The sequence below is a fragment of the Anticarsia gemmatalis genome, chromosome 25, assembly GCF_050436995.1.
Source record: "Anticarsia gemmatalis isolate Benzon Research Colony breed Stoneville strain chromosome 25, ilAntGemm2 primary, whole genome shotgun sequence".
NCBI classification, from domain to species: domain Eukaryota; kingdom Metazoa; phylum Arthropoda; class Insecta; order Lepidoptera; family Erebidae; genus Anticarsia; species Anticarsia gemmatalis.
In genome coordinates, this window is record NC_134769.1 from 5,953,131 (window position 1) to 5,973,979 (window position 20,849).

Below are 20,849 nucleotides of genomic sequence, written 5' to 3' on the forward strand. Positions count from 1 at the left end.
TAAATAAAATTCAATAATATATACTAGTCATTTAGTAAAAGGTGTGAAACAATTGTAAAAACAATCTTACAATTTGTAAAAAGATAAAACATGAGATATATCAGTTAATGAATGCTCACTCAGTTCGCACATACGATCACCCTGAATCTCAGAACGTATGAAGAATTCATGTAAGATTTATGTACTACTCTTTAGTAAAACCTTTATAAAGTTGTCGTTTTAGATATCAATCGCCAAGGGCCGTATAAAAAAAAATTACAAATACTTTCATATGCTCACTCAATTCACACACTTTGAAAGGACCCGATTTCTTATGAACAAACCATAATTTCATTTTGTTATAAATCTTGTTTTATTAAAAGGTATACACGTGATTTTGTAAAATACAAAGCGAACCATAAATGTAGCACGTTTTGTAATAGTTAATTAATATAAGTGCTCACTCAATCCACACAATTCTGAAATGTTATAAACGTTAATATCTTTGAATTTATAAGGATTAGAAAGCTATAAATTGTGCTAGTTTTAGTAAAGAAAAGTTACTAAAGATTTGCCATTTTACATTTAGTACTCTCAGTTTACTCTAAAAGATATTCAACTGTTTGTGCTTCAATGAAAATCTGCCATACTGTAGGGTTGTCACGCTGGACATTTTTGCTGAACTAAAATTTTATTTATTTTATAATGACTTGCGATTCCAGAGATATTCTCATTTTTCAAGTCAGCTCCATACAAATTTTTCTTAAAAAAATTATAACTCTTCCATTTGTGCACACAATTACTTCATATGTCATTTTTTATAACAGTAATGATCAGCAGTAGTCATTTCCAGCGAAAAAAATTACATTCACGACATCGAGATCCTATGTCTTCTACAGCCGATTTTCGATCCACAGTGCGCCACCGTGGTACGGCAAAACGATCTTACATTTAAAAAACGTAGAAAAGAAATACTAAAACTATATTTATCCCCTTCAAACATATTTGACATTGAAGCTGATGAAACGAGACGACGATGCACACACTTGAATAAGTGGTTGATATAGGCCAGAGAGCACCATAAACAACATCTGACATGTTCCTTTATGACCAATATTGTAAATACTTTTTTAACTAATTTTAAAGATTTGAGTATATTTTACAGTTGGATTTTAATGTCATTATTCATTAACTACACGATAAGACCTTTCGTCATATTATTATTTTTGCCTAAAAATATTTATTAGACTTTCTTCAAACACATGCCTAAAGCACACAATATTCAGATTAAACCGACTATTGTGCTAGCACTATCAAATATTATTTGTGGTTTATTGTTTTAATCTATAGCAAATTTTATGTAGATTTCAAATATATAAGGTATGTCTAGGGTGTTAGTATTAAAATATGACGGAATCGACGCTTAAATGCCAACCGCCAATTCAATTTCGCGCGCCATTTTTGGCCCGGACGCTTAACGGTATATTTGAATTTTGACGTGGGGCGCTCGAGAGGATAATCCGAAACTAGGTGCGTATTATTATGAGGGTAGTTTAGTAAAATTAACAAAATATGGATAAGGCTGCGTTCGGAAATACCGTGACAACCCTACAGTATGGCAGATTTTCATTGAAACACAAACAGTTGAATATCTTTTAGAGTAAACTGAGAGTACTAAATGTAAAATGGCAAATCTTTAGTAACTTTTCTTTACTAAAATTAGCACAATTTATAGCTTTCTAATCCTTATAAATTCAAAGATATTAACGTTTATAACTTTTCAGAATTGTGTGGATTGAGTGAGCACTTATATTAATTAACTATTACAAAACGTGCTACATTTATGGTTCGCTTTGTATTTTACAAAATCACGTGTATACCTTTTAATAAAACAAGATTTATAACAAAATGAAATTATGGTTTGTTCATAAGAAATCGGGTCCTTTCAAAGTGTGTGAATTGAGTGAGCATATGAAAGTATTTGTAATTTTTTTTTATACGGCCCTTGGCGATTGATATCTAAAACGACAACTTTATAAAGGTTTTACTAAAGAGTAGTACATAAATCTTACATGAATTCTTCATACGTTCTGAGATTCAGGGTGGTCGTATGTGCGAACTGAGTGAGCATTCATTAACTGATATATCTCATGTTTTATATTTTTACAAATTGTAAGATTGTTTTTACAATTGTTTCACACCTTTTACTAAATGACTAGTATATATTATTGAATTTTATTTAGGGTGCTCACTCAATTCACACACACACAAATATTTAACTTAGATTAATTTGAAGGACTGTTCTGAGATTGTGATCATCTCGCTTAGTGAACACTTATTAAGTTGATAATACTGTGCAACTTTGACTTATTGATCTTTTCTTCAAGGGTTTGAGTAAAATAAAACACATTTGTAAAAACAATAAAATAGATTTTCATTTATTGTGAGACGAAAAATACAACAATGGGACTTATCACCTAAAATGGTTAGTGGCAGACTGTCGTGTCAAAACAATTGTTTGTTAGGTAAGGGCGGCGCGGCTGACCGCGGCCCTCTACGTTACAGTATAGACTCCTAATTATTTATGTCTTTCATTGGGGAACTCGTGGTAACGAATATCAACGAAACAATAGTATATAATACACAAAACGATACCATGACCTCTCTATTCACTGAAATCATAACTAATATTATTTTATTTAAACATCGTGAAGTTTCAATAGTTTCATTTTTTTAACTAATTTTTTTTAAAAAGGCTTTATTGATTCGAAGCTAATACTTAATTACTTACAAGATTGTTTAATAGTTTTAATAGTTGTCGCGCCACTCGTCCGTCCGTTGCTCTCTGTGGGTGACTGTCCGACTGACAATGACACATGACTGACTAACTGACTGACTGACTGACTGACCGGTGAGCGAGTCGGAGTGAGTCGTGGGTCGTGGTCACACGGCTGGTGAACGGAACGCGCCTACGAACCTCACAAATAAAACGTAACAACTCTCAAATACCGCTACTATGAAACGTTCTATACAAAATTGAACATTGCCGATTCACTAGATCGTTTTGATGTCTCATTATTTATACGTAATATTATACTAAAACAAGTGGGCGGCGAGCGATCGGCGCCGGCCGTCTCGAGCGACTCAACTCGACGTTTCAACTCGTCTCTAAGTCGATTAAGTACATGTCTTACTTTATAACGTTGAAAATGCCACTGCTGCGATACTACGTCGCCTATAGTCGAGCGCCACGCTATTGCTCATAGAGAAAAAATTCCGAAATCAATTCGTTACACCGTAGACTATATCTTGTTTAATAAACTTGAAGTATTTATCAATAATCAATAAGTACATTATAATAATTGAATAATTAGTATTTGTTTCATAAGAGACTAGCATTACAAATAAATACCTTCAGCTATACAATTTTAATGTTTATTTCTATTTTAAACATTTTGAAGATGTTCAAAGTGGACTACGTCGGTTTTTACACAAGAATGGTGCATACGGTTCTTGTATACAAACTTTTCAGTTGAATGCGTCTACGCTTCGAGATATGACTTAAATGTATACTTAGATTTAGGGGAAAAAGGTCGTAAAAACAAAAAAGTTATTGAAATTTATAACAAACACCTTAACTAATACTTTAATAATTTAGTTAAGTATATATATAATATATATATAGAATATATATGTATATATATGTATGTATAATATATATGTGTGCGTGGGCGCGGGGGCGCGCGCCGGCCGCTAATATCACTCGGCGTACGTACAAACGATGATGCTGCGCTACAAATGAAACAACTTTATACAAAAGGATGAGTCGCGGGCGAGTGCGCGCCCCCTCCCCAGGCCACTCCCACAACATGTCTTTGACAAAAGCAATATAAAACATTTCATTCCGTGTAAGAGATGACACGATGGTATGCGAAAATTTTTTTTGTTTCAAAAAACACACGTCCATTCGCTCATCCTTGCGCTTAAATCTAAAATTAATAATTAGACAATATTTTTTTTTTATTTGTTCAACAGACGCGCGCATCGCGACGCGCGCGTATAATAATAAAATATTTTCAAAACAATCGAATAATTAAACACACTAGTTAACAATATAACTTATGCTCAAGTACACCGGTGGCAGCGAGTAGACTAGTGCGGGCACGTGACGTGGCACGCCGCCCGCGCGACACCACCGTCGCGTGCGACAAATCAAACGACATCATCCTCGTTACCATTTAAAAATATGATTTTATACACAATCGTTTCAGCTTTATTATTACATACATGTATAATAATATATTAAGAGCGATGGCAGCGTAACGGTTCGAGTAGCGTCCGCGGACGGGCGCGGTCGGGGCGCGGTCGGGCGCGGTCGGGGCGCCGTCGGGGCGGCGGTACTCCATAATACTGATATTAATCGCTAAATTATTGCATCGATGAGCTGCGGCGCGCGGGCACACTATACCTATACGCTACGCGGGGCGGGCGGGGGCGGGCGGCGACGTTACACCGCCGTCTCGGTGTGGCTGTGCGAGCTCAGCCGCTCCACGTCGATGTCGTGCGGCGCCAGCGTGTCGCGCGCCGCGTCGGCGTAGTCGATGCTGGACGAGTGCGAGAAGCGCTTCGACAGCGCCGTCTGCTTGCGCAGCGCCTCCGCCAGCGCCGCGTCCGCCAGCGAGCCGCGCGAGTCCAGCCCCTGCCGGAACGCGTTCACCACGCGGATCTGCGCACGGACACGTGAGTCGCGCCGGCCCTGCGCCCGCGCCGCCCTCCGCGACACCATCCCCACTTACACCATACACTACTTATATTCATAGTTAGTTTGTATTTGTGTTTCGATCAAAAAAGTAGCGACTGTAAGTGGGAATCTGTCATCGATAGTGAGGGCGGCGCGGGTGTAACGGACCCAGGCGACGTGTCCCCCGCACCGGCCCCGGGGTACACGCTCCACGTGCACGGGGGTGCGCGCGGCGTGGGCGGGGCCAGTGGGGGGGACGGACCAGACCATGAATGTACAATGTTAACATAAATATAAGCACACCGAACCATAAAAAAGAGGCAAGAAAGCGTTAGGTATTTCAAAATTCCAGTCACAGAGTAATCGTAGGGTGGTGTGGGGCGCGCGCCGCCGCATGCCATGCTGTCGGGAGCTCGCCTCCTCGTCAACGCCTCTGAATACAGACATCGTCGTCGGATCGTAGTGCCGGTGTGGTGTGGGGGCTACCGTCCGTGTTACATGCATAACTCCATGTTACGTATCTGTGACTGCATTTATTCTCTATGTGAGCTACGCGCGAAAGCTCTATTGTTAATGCTCTTGCCCTATGTTACACAATACATTGCACATGATACGAAGCAACATCGCTTTACCCAACAACGTCCTATATCCGAAATTATTGTAAGCAAGCTGACAAAAACCCTCAACTCGACCTCGTAATGAAGTTCCTTTACCAATACTCAATACATAAACGTTCACTTGAAGCGTTGTAACTACCCTATGAGAGAGATACAAGAAAATTTTATTATAAATCTAAAAGCTATTTATAATAAAAATGACGTCGGATGCTTCTAGTTCTGAGATGAATCTAAAGCTTAACATGACGAGTCCCTGATGGTACGTAGTGGTGGTAGTTGTCACCTCGCCAGCCCGCGAGCTGGACGCCGCCGCCACGCGCCACTGTGTCACGTGTGCGGCGGCCTCTAGTGCAAAATGTTAGGCAAAACAATAAAAACAAAATTTCGATGCCATGAAGTATGGTTGCCAAATAAAAATAACAAAGGCTTTTCATCTAACTTACGGGGGACCGCTACTAGTCTCAAATATCTTTGGAGTTTACTCAGACTATCCCTATCATCTGACTAATTAATTATTGCTTATCTTTAGTTAGAAATTATTGTTAGTTTTAAAACACCAAATCGTTAACATTGTTAAACAGCAACATCAATAGTTAAAAACAATCATATCATATTTACATTCAACAGCAAATCAATCGACTTCGAGACTTTGTATTGTTTAATATAATTTCCAAGTTCTCAAACTATGTCAGGAGAACAATCTGAAGTCGATTAGATAGTAGATATATTCCACAGATATTCTGGTGTTACAATAAACAGGAAATATTAAAACAGTGATAGGCCGCATTTGCACAAACAAGGACCCGGTGTGAAGGATACCAACAAGTATGTACGTATATGTATAACACAGCACATGCGTCAGGAGTCATGCGGCGATGATACGTGATAGCATGCAGGCGATGCGGGTGATGCAGGTGGCGCTGACCTCGCACTTCGTACTAAACATACCATATATTATAATATATATGAATAAAGTGTTCAGTGTAACTCTAGTCGACCAAATGTGATAAGGATTCGAAAAAATAAGCGTTAAAAAGGTGCAACAAAGCGTCATAAAGGAGTTAATCGGTACGCGTGTTCAAGCAGGACTGTTAGGAACACCCGTCGGCTGGAGGTGTCGAAGTGCACAGTCAACGCTACGACAACATACAAGAACAAGTGGGATACATATACAGAACGGATAAGTTGTAGGTATAGATAGACAGAGTACAGTATTAAACATTTTGAACATATAAAAAAACGTAAAAATGTTAACATAAAAATAGTCAAATAAACAAATAAAGTGAGTGAAACAGGCTCTCCTTTCATAAATTCGAATCTTACAGCTTGATCAGTAGACGTCTTGCTGTAGGGGACGGGTATCAATCGTTCTTGTAACTCGCCACCTATCACCTTCCGTGTGCAATTGGGTATTCATGGAAAAGAAAATAAAAACGAGAACATCAAGTAAAAGGTAATAACGACACAAGAGAGGCGCGCGCCGCGGACGTGCGCGCAGCGCGGAGAAGGACTGCGGTGCTGGGGGTCCGACGCGATTCTACCCTCGTATTACAACATCAACAAAACTAGAGGACATTTACTATATTAAATTTGAACATTTCAATGCACTGTTTGCTAGGAAATTTTGATAAAATTGAGCAAAGAGCAGAATCGCGTCTGACACGTTAGCAGTGATGTTTTTAAATAGAGTGTAATATCGGAAAATACAGAAGTTTATCAGGGGACTATACGAAGCAGTGTGCCTCGCGAAGCGATGAGCGTTATATAGAAGAAGTATATATAAATAGATACACAGTAAACAAAAGTATAAGACGCAGGGTACATCCTATTAGGTACCTTAAGAAGCACATTCATGGGGTTGTGCACTTATAACTATTGTTTATACATTTTCCATCCAGGGCTCCGTTACATCCATTGTTTGAAAAACGCAAGTAATAAGAACCAAAATAAATATAAAAATAAAAGAACTTAACTAAATAAAAACAACATTTGAACATTTAACATTGAACACTTAACCTATTGGTCCTTTATTTGCGGGTTCCGTGGTCGTTTGTTTCAAATCAATCGTGTATCGTGTGTTTGTGTGTCTGTGTGTATGTATGTGTGTGTTTGTGTCGAGTACACGTTGTGTCGTGTGTTAAGTTGTCATCATGCGGACTATATCTAGTGAAGCACACACATATAATCTTTGTATCGACGTAGTTGCTCACATACCAGATATACATATCTACCTATCGATATACGATGTTCTATTCTAGTCAAGCTATATATACAACTATATTACATAAGCATACATATATGACAGTCGTGAAACTAACACTAAATGATGCCTATACACTTGGTTCGTGATATATTTGATATATTATTTAAATGTGTTAACTATTTACATATATTTTGTTTAGCGTGGCGTTAACGTTTTAAGCTTAGCTATTCTATATTTACAGTCATTGCATATATGGTACATACAGTGTACATTGGAACCGCAAGCGCAATTAGTGCGAGTATACATATTACAATGTAATTACCTTACAAGTACCGTGTGGATGGTTCGTGACAGCCAGTAGGTGGCCACATACGCAGTGACGCATGCTTTTTGAGCTACTGTTACATTATATGATACGCTACGGGTACATATCGGTATTATTATAGAGAGCGTGTAAGCGCCAAGCGTTCTAACATCGATCTAGACCGTACGACATACAGCGGGCCGCCGTCGAGGGCCGCTCACAACAAACAGTTTGACCAACATCGACACATCAACATGTTCCCATTAACTGCAAGTTTACCTTGTTATTGCAGCTCTCCACATTGTGGCGGGTGAAATGAAAGGTACTTTGGAGTATAGATACTTTATTACTAAAGTTTAAGAGACAACAAGCTTTATAAATAACGAATTCAACAACAGTACCAGTGTATACCGTTTTAAATGGTACGTATAGCGAGAAATCATGCTTTTCTATGGTCTTCTTTAAGTTATTGTTTTAATGTGATTTAAACACTATTTGGCGTGTACGCGTCTACTACAAGCGTAATTAGTAAATTTTTGAAAAAACGTATTTTTTATTAATATTATATTTTACATCTAACTTTTGGTGTACACCAAGACACGATTAATCATCCATATTTTAAAGTATAATTAATATATTTATGTATACTATATCTTCTATGTCTTAACACTGACGTAGCAGGCAATGCTTAAGTCTCTACATGTGGTGCATTTAAAATTTAGTAATCAATTACACAAAGTTAGTTTTTTATTAAATATTTAGTAGTATATACTTAACATATAAACCATATTAAACTTTATTTACCACAAAACATTTGAATGATAATTAAATTTGCTTGAGATACCTTGGAGGAGAGAAAACAAAACAAAATAAATGAAGGTAGAATGGAAGACGAGAGACAGAGAGAGTAAATGGATAGTGTAGTGTAAGAGAGAGATAGGCGTGAGGTGGTGATGACGTCACAGCTATAGTTTATCAAATATACTCTAACATCGCTGTGCACGTCGTCACCACGACACGTGAACGTTGAAAGGAAACACAGAATTGAATAATAACTTCGTCCGTTTCATGCAAATCCAGAAAGAAAACTATATTGTGCCATACACATATGCATACAGTTCTACTGTCTTGCTATAACGTAATGTCTATGAGTATGAGCGTAGCAGTCGTGTTTTGTAGTCGCGCTCACAGTCGGATCACATCCCGCCAACCACAGCACAAAACACAACGAGCTCTATCAAATAAGACACATCATAACTAACACTAAATATGAAATCCACATCTAATCGCATTCTTCCAATAACACAACAAAACAAATAAAAAAATAAACAAGCAAATTTAAATATCATCTTATCATTAAAAACGTTTATAAAAGCACTTGAGTAGCACATTATGGTGTATTTCGTTATTACTTTTAATATATAAAAATGGCACATGAATTTATTTTGTATTATATACTTTTTTATTTTTAACACACAACAGTTATTTTTAGACAATATTTAATTACAAGAAAAAGTAGTGTTCAAAGATTTATATATTTACAGAAAAATGAAGTAACACGATAGAAATTATGTTATAATATTATATGAAACGTTTTAATATATCCTCATATACCGGTCATAAAATAATTTGCTCAAACTCTAATATACTCCATCTAAATAATGGTGCACCATAGTTATTATATTAATCTAATCAATATAGTTTTATTTTGCGAATCGACTAATATTTTACTTATACTTTTATTAAACAATTCTTAACTATCTACTGCATTTACATTTTTAAGAGATTCCAAAAAATGTTTTTATCCGACAAAACGTTTAATTAAATCGTCACTGTATTTAAAAAGTTTAGAATATTAGTTTGTTTATCATAGTCGTTATAAACGTTTAAATGGCAGTAGTTTATATTTGTTTATATATTTGGTGTCGATATAGTTTTAGTTATAGTTTGGGGCATTTATTCATCGCTCTGATGCGATACGGGGCTGAGGGCGGGCAGTGAGCTGCCGCCGGATTGCACGCTGATCCTTCGGTGCTCCGCCAAATAATTATTGACAAATATCCTGCGACCGGCCAATATGTCCGCCTTTTGCTGCAAAACAACATCACGGACGTGTCAGTGGCGCGTACCGAGCGTCCTAGCTGTATCGTGTAGCTACTCGCAGCTACTCGACGCTACTTGACGCTACTCGACGCCACGCAACGTAACCAAACTGCTTTGTCGCCAATACAACTAACATTACAAGTGGGACATCGCCTATGGCATTCCAAAATCAAACGAAACGACCGCATATCTCGTATACGTGTACGTGTACGCGTACGTGTACGTCGTACAACACTCATTTGGCTTTAGAACACCAACAACTACGGATAGTGAAGAGTTGTAGCTATAGAAGGTACTATGAAAAAATTTAGAAAGCAGTTTCGTTAGTAAGTGCCTAACTGTTAACTAGGGTAGGGGCATTCACTAGCTGGGGTTCGAGGGCATCCAGTAGCAAATACTAAATATATAAACAAAATAATAAATAAATAAAGATGAAATACCGCGTGGGTCTACAGCTACTCAGAGTCAATCATTATCCGGTATGTGAGCTACTCGTGACAGTACTGAGGCGCGAGCCGACAGCCTCACGCCTCACGCCTCACTAGCTAGTGTCAGGAACTAAATAAAATATCAACTTTGTCAAATAAATACTTTTATTATAATGAGTTTTTAATTACTATAGTGGTTTATAGTGCCGGTTAAGTATGTATTATTTAACAATTAAACGTAACGTTACAGTAAAACTCAAAAATAAATAAGGATTACGAAAATCAACTTATTACATAAGTACATACACAACCGAGTTAATGAAAATAATAATTAAGTGAATAATGTAAGAGCCGTTTTGATTTATTTCAGTTTTATAATATATCACTTACGTTTACTAATTTTGGTGTAAAAGTGAATATAATTTATGCGTTATTTAGTTTTTCATGTATATATTTTATCAGCTTATATTCTACAGTGTTAAAAGTTTTGTAAGTAAAGTTATCGTGGTCGTATATAAAAACCATTATTTTGTTCTATGCCGAACAGTTACAGTAATAAAAATGAAAAATTCGGATATAAAACCTTTCGCGAGAATCTGATAATATATTGAACACAGTTACAATAAAAAAATAAATTGTATATTATCAGAGACTCCGTACAAAACATCTACTTATAATAATTAAAGAAAAAAAAAATACAATTGTGCAATACTCACAGACATCTGTTTACATGCATAACACTGTAACATAAGCATGATCACACTGTAAATGCGAAGCAAAAATAATTAAAAACAAAGAAACAACATTTTGTACCAAAAAAATATACATTTACTCCATTATATGCTCAGTACTTACAATCTATGTTGAGCGGCCATTTTATTGATGTGACGTCACAAGATGGCCGCTCGCGTTCTCACCTTCATTGGTGTACGTGATTACAGCTTATTGAATAATACGCTACTGTTGATATCAAGGGGAGATACGTGTCTGGGTGAACGGTCAGCCGTTGGCTTTGCTAGTACTAGAAATATTACTATATAAAATACAGTTCTTTATCTATATACGTGTATAATTATAACAACAATACACTAAGTATAACGGTAGCTAATATACAAATGTGTGCATGACTGATCAGTAGTAAGGTCCATCAAATGACGCGTTCACCCGTCGCGCGTACAAGCGGTATGATTCAATAAAGCCGCTGGGAGTAACCGAAGTCGCTGGGCAGCCAAGTGCAGACACCACGTATTCCATGCTCTAATCAATGTTTCAACGTGTACCTACATATATAACCGTTGTCTATACTTACAACGTTACTCTCCCTATGCGAGTCAGACCTACACTTACCGTCAACATCTGAAATAGAGCGATTCGGCTACAGATCGGCGGGCCCCACCATAAAATAACTAATGGCGAATCAAAATGCTATGGAATTTGCTTGAATTTTTATTTTTTTTCAATGTAAATAGTATCTCGTAACATTTCGCAAAAACCAAGTTTTTTTTTTTCAAAGATACACTGTTTATGTTAGAGCACATTTTTTTTCTTTTTAGTTAAGCGTGAAGTGTCTCATTCATACTAAACTTTAGGCGTATACTTAAGATTTTAGTTTATAATATATTCGATTTATAGACACGTAACCGTCTTAAACATATATTTATTTATAAAGGCAGATTAGTTATAGATCTCAAAGATATAGAAACGGGGTTAAAAGTGGTCCCAAAATTTACTATGAAACAAAACACACAAGCTGCCAGTACCCTCAATATCTCATAATAATAATATTTTCTCGTAACAAACTACTTACACAAAAAGCTAATAAGAGACAAGTTGAAAACTTTAAAAAGTTATTTTTTTTTATATATTTACTCTTTTTTACTTAAATGTTCGAAGTTTAAGGATATTAAAAAGTTTATTACAATTTAAATTGGAGTTTCATCATCTCGTTTCATATAAGCTACCTATACAAAATATCACTGCTCCGATATTCATAAAAAGACTTTTGAAGATCTCTAACTTATGTACAAATACGTTCATCTCTAAAATCGCAGTGTTCATCATATTATTTATACAAGGTCGGGTAGAAAGAGTCGTACAAGCTACGTATATGAAACAGGGGTCCCGACACTAACGTATGCTCGTCAACTAGTCAAATATCTCAAATATTCAAATATCCAAACATTCTCTATTGAAACGTTAACATGGTGAAACATCAACAGGTTACAAATATGTACGGAACGTCAGCGCGGGCGCTGACAGGCACGATGCGGTGTGGGAGCCTAACGTCGGGCCGCTAACGTCCTCTACTGGGTTTATTGCTCTATATCTAGCACTAAAAAATTTCAACACTTAATAAAAATTCTTAACGTTCTAAAATTAAGAGTCGATTAACGTACGAAGCGTAAACGCGGTCGAGACGGAGACGAGACGCGGGCGCGGCGGTGAGATTACGCGGAGATTGCGGCGTTAAGTACGGGCGGCGGCCGGAGCTAGAATATGGTGGTCTCAGTGCGAGCGGCGGCGGGCACGTCGTCGGCGTCGATGTAGGCGATGTCGGGCGGCGCCGCGCGCAGGCGCGAGCGCAGCCCGGCCGCCGAGTGCGCCGACAGCCGCTCCTCCAGGTCCTCCAGCGTGGACTTGAAGGCGCGCACCACGCGCAGCTGCAACAGACAGCCGTTGTGCCGCTGCGCCTATCCTCGCCACTGCGCCCGATACCGACCGAGTGTGGGGTGGATGTTCCGAGTCTGTATTCAGAGCGACGCGAGCCTCCGTGCTGGCGCCGAGCTCGCGCGACTAACTGCTTCGCGGACGAACAACTACTGTGCTGGCGATGAGTGTGGACGAGACGAGAGTGACGTCACAAAGCGGGACTACGGGGTCGGGGCCGACGTGGGTGAGTCGATGCGACGGGGCTCGTCGCTCGCGGACGAGTGCCGAGACGTCGGCCGACGACGGTGCCGGGAGCGAGCCGAGCAAACGCGAACCACGCACGCGTCGTTCGCTTTTGTCGGGAGAGAGGGGGCGAGCTCTACGGCCGAAGAAGTGGGTGGATGCAAACAGACGAGAAAACAGAACTATTGAAATGCTGCCGGCAAGACGACACTCCACTCGTGATGCGTTCAAAAATGTCAACGGAAAATAAAACTACGGCGGTTTCAAAATCACCCGGCCAAAGAAACAGAACATAAAGGAGAAGAAAACAAAAACGTATGTAGCGAACGAAGGAGCGGTCACGGGGGTGAGGGGTGGCGCGTGTCGAGTGTCGCCGCGCGGCGTGTGGTGTGGGTGTCGGGTGTCGGGGGAGGGGGCGTGGGGGCGTGTGGAGGGAGGGTGGGTCACTACGCGCTAGGGGGTGCGGTACCGTTAGCGTCCGTCGCTGAGCCTGCCGCGCGAGGCGCCGCGGCCGCCACTACACCTCGGTCTCGAGCACGGGCCGGGGCTGCCAACAACATCTCTCAACGACGCGCGGCTCCACGCCCCATTCGACACCGTCCTACGTGCGTACGCAACCCTACTGTACATGCGCCGGACAGATGTGGCGCCGCCACACCTCATCATCTCTACACACTCGCTCATGTTCACTGACTTCAGGTAACCATCAGTCATTATGCTTTTCTTACATTATCTTACTCACAAACCAGGGATGCAACGGAGGTCGTTTTATCGATAGAATAGAGACGTTTTATTAGAAGAATTAAATCGTTATACAGTGAATCTTTTGAAATTTAATTAGAAAGTAATTAATCTCTGTCACGTGCAGCTATTTGTCAAAGTTCGACCTCCCATAAAATCACCGGTTTTATAGTTTCAAAGCCGAAATCGGAACCTAAGGTGAAATAACAATCGAAAAATCCGACTAATCAGAATCGGAGTCGAAACTCCGTAACATCCCTGTTACAAACAAGTAAAACACTCGTTTGAGTTGTTTTATATTAGCCTGGAATATATCACATTTAAGATTAGATTGTCCAGCTCGGGTCGAATGCCCCGAGTAGTATATTTTAACAGAGAACCAAATATCTACTGTTAACTGAACATGAATAATAACTCAAAATAAAGTGCAACATTCTGTGTACATACATTGCATTATATAATTTATTGTAAAACACAGAGTAAGTCAACAGAAAACAGTGTGTGAGATGATGAAGTCTAATAAAATACTATTAGTAAATTATTGACTAAAACAGTTCCATATCTGTCCGAGCCGCAAGCAGGCCAACACGGAAAAAACAGACCCTTTATTAAAACAAAAAAAGTCAGGAAATAAAACGAAATGGAACAATGTGTATCGTGTATATTGATGCGTGTATGGGCCATGAGCGGCCAGTGTCACGTGATACGAATATGACCCGGAAGAGTGCCAACCGAGGAGAGAAAATAATAACAAAAAACGAAATAAAAATGAAAATAAAAAATGAAAGATGGGGGATCGAATCGAGGCCTTAGCTACCCTGAAGATCGACTGCCGACTACACTACGCCTATACAACGCAGGGGCATCACCTACGATGCTTGGATGAGGAGTATGAGGACGAAGGGTGCACTAGACCTTACACACGTTACACCTAGTTAAGTCTGCCGAGTGACGGCTTTAGATTCTCATTTATATATGGAAAGTATAAAGAAACGTTTATACTGGAGTCTATTTATGTTTTGTATCAAATTCCATATGCGACTATGGTGGTGGCTCGCTACTCCGCACATATCGTGACCAGGTACTTACTCTAAAGTTTATCTACCATGCCATTGTTAACGTGAATCTCTTGTTAGAACATCTATTTAGGAGCCAAGGAGGAACATATTTATGATCTTTTTAGTACACTTTGATCGTATCGTATTGTGAAAATATCTATTGACAAATTTTGAATTTTTCGTAGCAATCTAATCAAATAAAACAATTCCGATATTTGCACAATCTTTGATCGTCGAAAAAGTTAGAAAGCTGAACAACATCACTCTTTTTTTTTGGTTATTTTTGAAACAGAATTTCAAATCTGGTTATTTGTCTCTACATACATACTTACTTACCGACGTGGCTGCGTTTATAGAGCATCGCTATATACATTTACAATTATATGGACACTACATCAAGCCTAACAAGACTTACGCAAAATAACACAATGAAGGCAACTGACCAACTGCAAGGCAATGCAAAACTACAAATGATGGCCCTCGCTGCCCAGTGTGGCGCAGTGTGACGCTTGTACCCACCTGACTGACAACACACCCCGACATTACACGCCACTAGGGGGACAACATTCACAACAAATAAAAATACAAAACAAAACAAAAACACAAAAAGAACAAAACAAAAAACATAAAAACACTGACAACAACACAACGGCAAAGGAAAGAGAGAGAGGTATCGACCGACAGTTAAACTTTAGGGTTAGTATGCGAGCTCACACGGCATGCTCTCGCTACGTGTATTTACTTATTTATCTCTCAAGAAAAATCCACTCCACACTCAGATAATGAACGTCCATCTCAACAGCAGTAACTGAACACAACTCGGTACAAAAATAATACTCAAATAATATATGAAAGTGGATAAATTATTCGTAAAACAAGTCATGTTACTGCATTCTGATATCGGTATCGCAAGTTAGTGGTGCGCCGTGCGTGCCTGTCAATGTCAGGATCTTTCGATACGGCGATCATATACAGAGCTGGGTTGCTTTGGATCAGTAGCGAGGATGTATCGGGTTGGCGTTTCACAAGCAAAAATACTATTCTTAAAAATAACAAAATAAAAAACAGACAAAAATAAAACAAAAATAGTAAAAAATAAATCAAACAGTCAGTATGACTAAGAGTTAAATAAAAGATAGATAGAGAGACAGAGATAGTCATATTCATACCGCGATGTGGTTTATGTTGAGTAGTAATAATACTGATATACTATCGGGGTAGTCATAGTAACTGTTTGAAGGTAATTACGAGGGATAAGTAACATTGTCACAGCCTACAAAGAGCATGCCAATAGGTAGTGGGAGGGCGGACAGTCAACTCAGGTATTAAAGTAGTTGTAAAGTAAAAATAAAGGGGAAGCGTCAGACTGTATCGTACTGCGGTACATGCATGGCGGAACACGCGGCTAACTAGTGACACTAACGGGACTGCCCCGGTCTCATGACAAATAGGGATTCAGAGATGCGGGCGCAGCGGGAACAAGTCTACGTCATAAATAATAATACTACATATAGATAAAGATTAGTAAATAACAAATACATAGATGTCATGAAACCAGGTACTAGAGAAGTCAAATGAAAAATAGATTTGTTGGATAAATAAAAATCTAAAGTTCAGTGTTGTTCGGTTGCCAATCTTTCTCATTAGAATTATATTATTATAAAATATTTTTTATAAATTTAGTAAATTAGCGACCGAACAAGGTGTTAATATATCTACGTTAATATGGGCCAAAAATAATAATAGCGTAAACTACATTTTATTACTTTTGTAAAGTGTTTCTCTGTGTAGGTATAAAAATAAATGTCTCGAAAAAGAACAGAAGTATAGGAGAATGAAACGAAATATACGAGACGTAAAGAAAAATAAATAGAAAATGAAAATAAAATAAATGAAATAATAACAAAATAATAAATATAACGTATAGTTATTTTGAAATACGAATTTATTGCGGAGAAATATTTATTGTGTATTATATTATTTTATTTGATAAAAATATATAGATATATTTTTATTTGTTTCGACTCGTACTGTGAATAATCCGGCTTACTGTACGAACAAATCAAAAATGTGTAATATAAAAATGAATCAGCGTAATCTCTATAGTATCTATGACGATTATATTCTATAATATGGATGCATATAATTGAAAAATGGTGGTTATATTCGTTTGTATGCAAAAATAGTAAAAGTATATATAATAAGGACAATTATATCGTAGACTTAGCGTTAGGATGCCCAAGGTATCGCAGTGTTGACCTGTTCACATTGCTGTATATATATTTGTTTGTATAATAGCTGTAAACTCAAAACTTATCCCTCTTTTGTAAGCTCGAACATGAAATACTGCCACTCCTAGATATTGTATTGTTTTATTTTTTAGTTTATTATTTTCTTTTTTTGTAATTTTGGTACTTTTGCAATTTGGTACTGTCACGTGTTTACTAATTGGACGATTAGTAAATACGTGAAGTAAATTATATAAATTTTATAATAACTTCATGGAATTTCATCATGTGTTTTTTGTAAATTTTCAGTCTTTAAATCACTGCCGAATTGACATGATGGTCACCCATGGATAATTACTGGCAGCTTTTTAAAATAATTGGCAATATAATCAAACTAATTGTAAAAAATATTGAGATCAATAGTTAATTTTTGTAAAGCCGCCAGTAGTCAAAAAATAACTGCAAATAATAGTCGCAAAGTAAAAAAATATTATTAAATACAAATATTTTTAGCTAATATCACAATATTATCTAAAAATACTATATCATTTACATAATGAAAATTGATACTATTATTTGCAGTTACACAAATTTATTTACACCCGAAAATTAATTCAGGTATGAATAAACTTGAAATATTTCAAATAATCAAAATGATGTGTATTTGCCCCAACATTGAACCCACATATCCATAGTACCCCTGATAATTTAATAATTTCAAATAAAAATTAAATATTTTTAATTGAAATTATTTAAGCCCCAACAAAATTCATCGGCTTCCGGGAAGCCGAAGAGTTTTGTTCAACGAATATGCTCGATGGATGAATTGTACTTTGCATTTCTTAATAATAAATAACAGATCTATAATAAATTGTCCGATTCATAATTACTAGACAATTCAAGAAACAAAATTAACGCGTTGTCTCCCTCTTAACATACCAATAAGAACGAAACAACGACAATTTTATCGCCTGAAAAGGTTACATACAGTCGCTTACAAAAAAACATGCACCATTTTAAAAAGGTGTACAATTTTCTTTATAAGTGACTGTAGTAGCAATTGTGAATATAGACAAATAACGCGAACCGCATTTTACTTAATTTTACTTTAATAATTTACTTTTATCAGTCTTTTACTTTGAGATTCTTAACAACAAAAAAGGCACCATCAGTCTTTCAAAACAAGGAAACATATATAAAACGCGAACCTTAAACTTTCACCAAAAGTCACATTTTTACAACGCGGAATTTCTTACTTTTAAACGTTGTTTATATCGAAAGTTCTTATTTATCAAAGTGCAAATCATCCATATATAAAACCCCACCGTATACCCTCATGCCCGTTTCCCGTCGTGTGTTTGTATGTTCGTACCTGCGTCTGCAAGCGCGTCAGACCACGGATCCAGAGGATTTGTCCGGCGCGCGGCTTCTTGTCCAGGTCCGCGTCGTAGTCCGGCCCGGGTTGGATCGTCTCGGGGTCGGGCTGACCTCGGCCCCATCTGGTGGCGAAACCGATTTAGTTATGTGCTACTGTGAAATAGCTTTTTGACGATAGAAATTAGTGCTAAATTGTGGCAAGAAGAATTACGTTTCAGAAATATTTAACACTCATTCTATGTAGAATCAAAATCACAGCAGTTTTAAAGCTATTATCAAATCGGAATAAATATCTGTTAAAGGAGAGTCATATTTGAAAAATTAATCTTACAGTGGAATTATCGTACAGTTACCGATCGATAACTTAGTTTACTAAAAACTCATAACTAAGATTGTCTAGGATATTAATCCTTAACATTAGTACCATAAAAAAAGATACTAAATACAATCGACTAACTATAACCTACCATCAAACAAGTTACGCCAAACTAATTAATTTAGACGATGGAGACTCACATTATGGTAATATACTTGACAATAGTTAGCGAGTTCAATCTCATTGGTTTTTCAGTTACTTTAATGTCATCTTTCGATTCTGATATTTTAATTTCATAAATCGATTTCTCGTCAATCTCATTCGTTGTTACTTCACCGTTTTCCCGTATTGGTGTATCTCTGGAGAGATAAAACTAGCTTTTAAAACTGTGTTGTTGTGGACTATATTCCTTTTAAACGGACTAAGTACAAAATCACGTCAACGGAAGATCGAATTAGATTTCCAATACTATGCAAATCCTAAGGAAAATATTCTCATATTATTTTGCCTCGGGATCAGAGCTCGGGACATCATCCCTACTAGTTACTAATAGAAAGAATTTAGTGCTCGAGAAACACTCAAATTCTAAGTATACACCTAACCAACAAGATCCAAAAATATATAAAAAAAAATTACACACTACCATAATTTTGCGTACAAAAACGCGTACGCATTCTTCTTATACGTCATAGTACTGAAATGCATATAGTGTGTACTCACGACAATCTCTTAGGTATTTTCCTAGTGGGCACGGTGGTGACGAGCTGGCCCCACACGAGGGTGCCGGCGCCGAACAACAAGCACCACAGCCACTGGTCTATCGATAGTCCCGCCGTGCTGAACGCCATGCCGCCGAACTGGATTATTACCACCTGGAATATCGTGTCGCGGCCTTAGTTAGTAAGAGGAATAATCCGCAGTAAAATGTGTGGTAAAGGCGCTTTTAGTAAGAATTTATAATAGTAAACTTATTGTTTTTCATACGATTGCAGGCATGTTTATGCTCAGGGTACAAATAAACGCGGGCTGTTTGTTCTGTCAATGTGGGAAAAGAGGGAGAAAAGGCAAAAATGAATATTTTCTGGCCATCTAAAAAGATTTTGAAGTCTTAGGCAATGGACAATGTGCCTTAGATCAATCCAATGCCCATTCATCACTTCATAAGGAGTTGTATCCCTGTACCGCTAATAAAAAAGTTGTCAATATACAAGTTTCGGTACGTTTTCTTGTGTCACTTTGACCCAAGTAAAGCAAATAGGAAGGATATAATCTATCGACCGATATGTATGTATGTAAACATATGTTATATTTACCTGTGAGAGTGCAGTCCCGATCCATATAGAATAGAATATAGGGTTGGTGAAGAGTCCCTGGAACACGTTCCTCTGTCCGTGTATCTTGCGCGCGTTGATCTCGTTGAACAGCGTCATCATCACGAACGTATTGAAGATGATGGTGAAGTGCTGCGACGGCTCCGCCACCAGCTGCTGCCCGCGACCCGACGGGATGTTTAACAATTTGTCACCTAGAAACCGCCATCAATATTGTAATCTATACTAATATTAAAAAGAAGAGTTTGTTTGTTTAAACGCGCTAATCTCAGGAACTACTGGTCCGATTTATAAAATTATTTCACTGTTAGATAGCCCATTTATCGAGGAAGGCTATAGGCTATATATCATCACGCTACGACGAATAGGAGCAGAGTACCAGTGATTTTTTTTTACAAAAACGGGGATCATTTTGACCGATTATCTTATGAGACGCAAGCGAAGTTGCAAGAGTCAGCTAGTATTATAGATGGTTCTTGCTTGTAGATAAATTATTGGTTTGAATAAACGATACTTGGATGCTGCCTGTCT

General features: G+C 37.8%; 1 protein-coding gene across 12 annotated transcripts in view; it reads right to left on the reverse strand.

Moving 5' to 3' along the window:
• Nucleotides 1–2,388: 2,388 nt before the first annotated feature.
• PMCA (plasma membrane calcium-transporting ATPase 3) overlaps nt 2,389–20,849 on the reverse strand; it is a 169,505-nt gene continuing 151,044 nt past the window's right edge. For 7 of the 12 annotated variants that reach the window (XM_076131213.1, XM_076131214.1, XM_076131212.1 and 4 more), the window contains 5 exons: nt 20,301–20,512; nt 19,708–19,859; nt 18,667–18,793; nt 6,661–6,729; nt 2,389–4,705 (listed from right to left, as the gene is read on the reverse strand). In XM_076131213.1, coding sequence (XP_075987328.1) covers nt 4,487–4,705; nt 6,661–6,729; nt 18,667–18,793; nt 19,708–19,859; nt 20,301–20,512 — 779 coding nt within the window. In that variant the 3' untranslated portion in view covers nt 2,389–4,486. Of the gene's footprint in view, nt 4,706–6,660; nt 6,730–9,698; nt 9,936–10,522; nt 13,036–13,736; nt 13,869–18,666; nt 18,794–19,707; nt 19,860–20,300; nt 20,513–20,849 lie in introns of those variants that run through there. The other 5 variants (XM_076131221.1, XM_076131219.1, XM_076131222.1 and 2 more) reach the window with 4 other exon arrangements.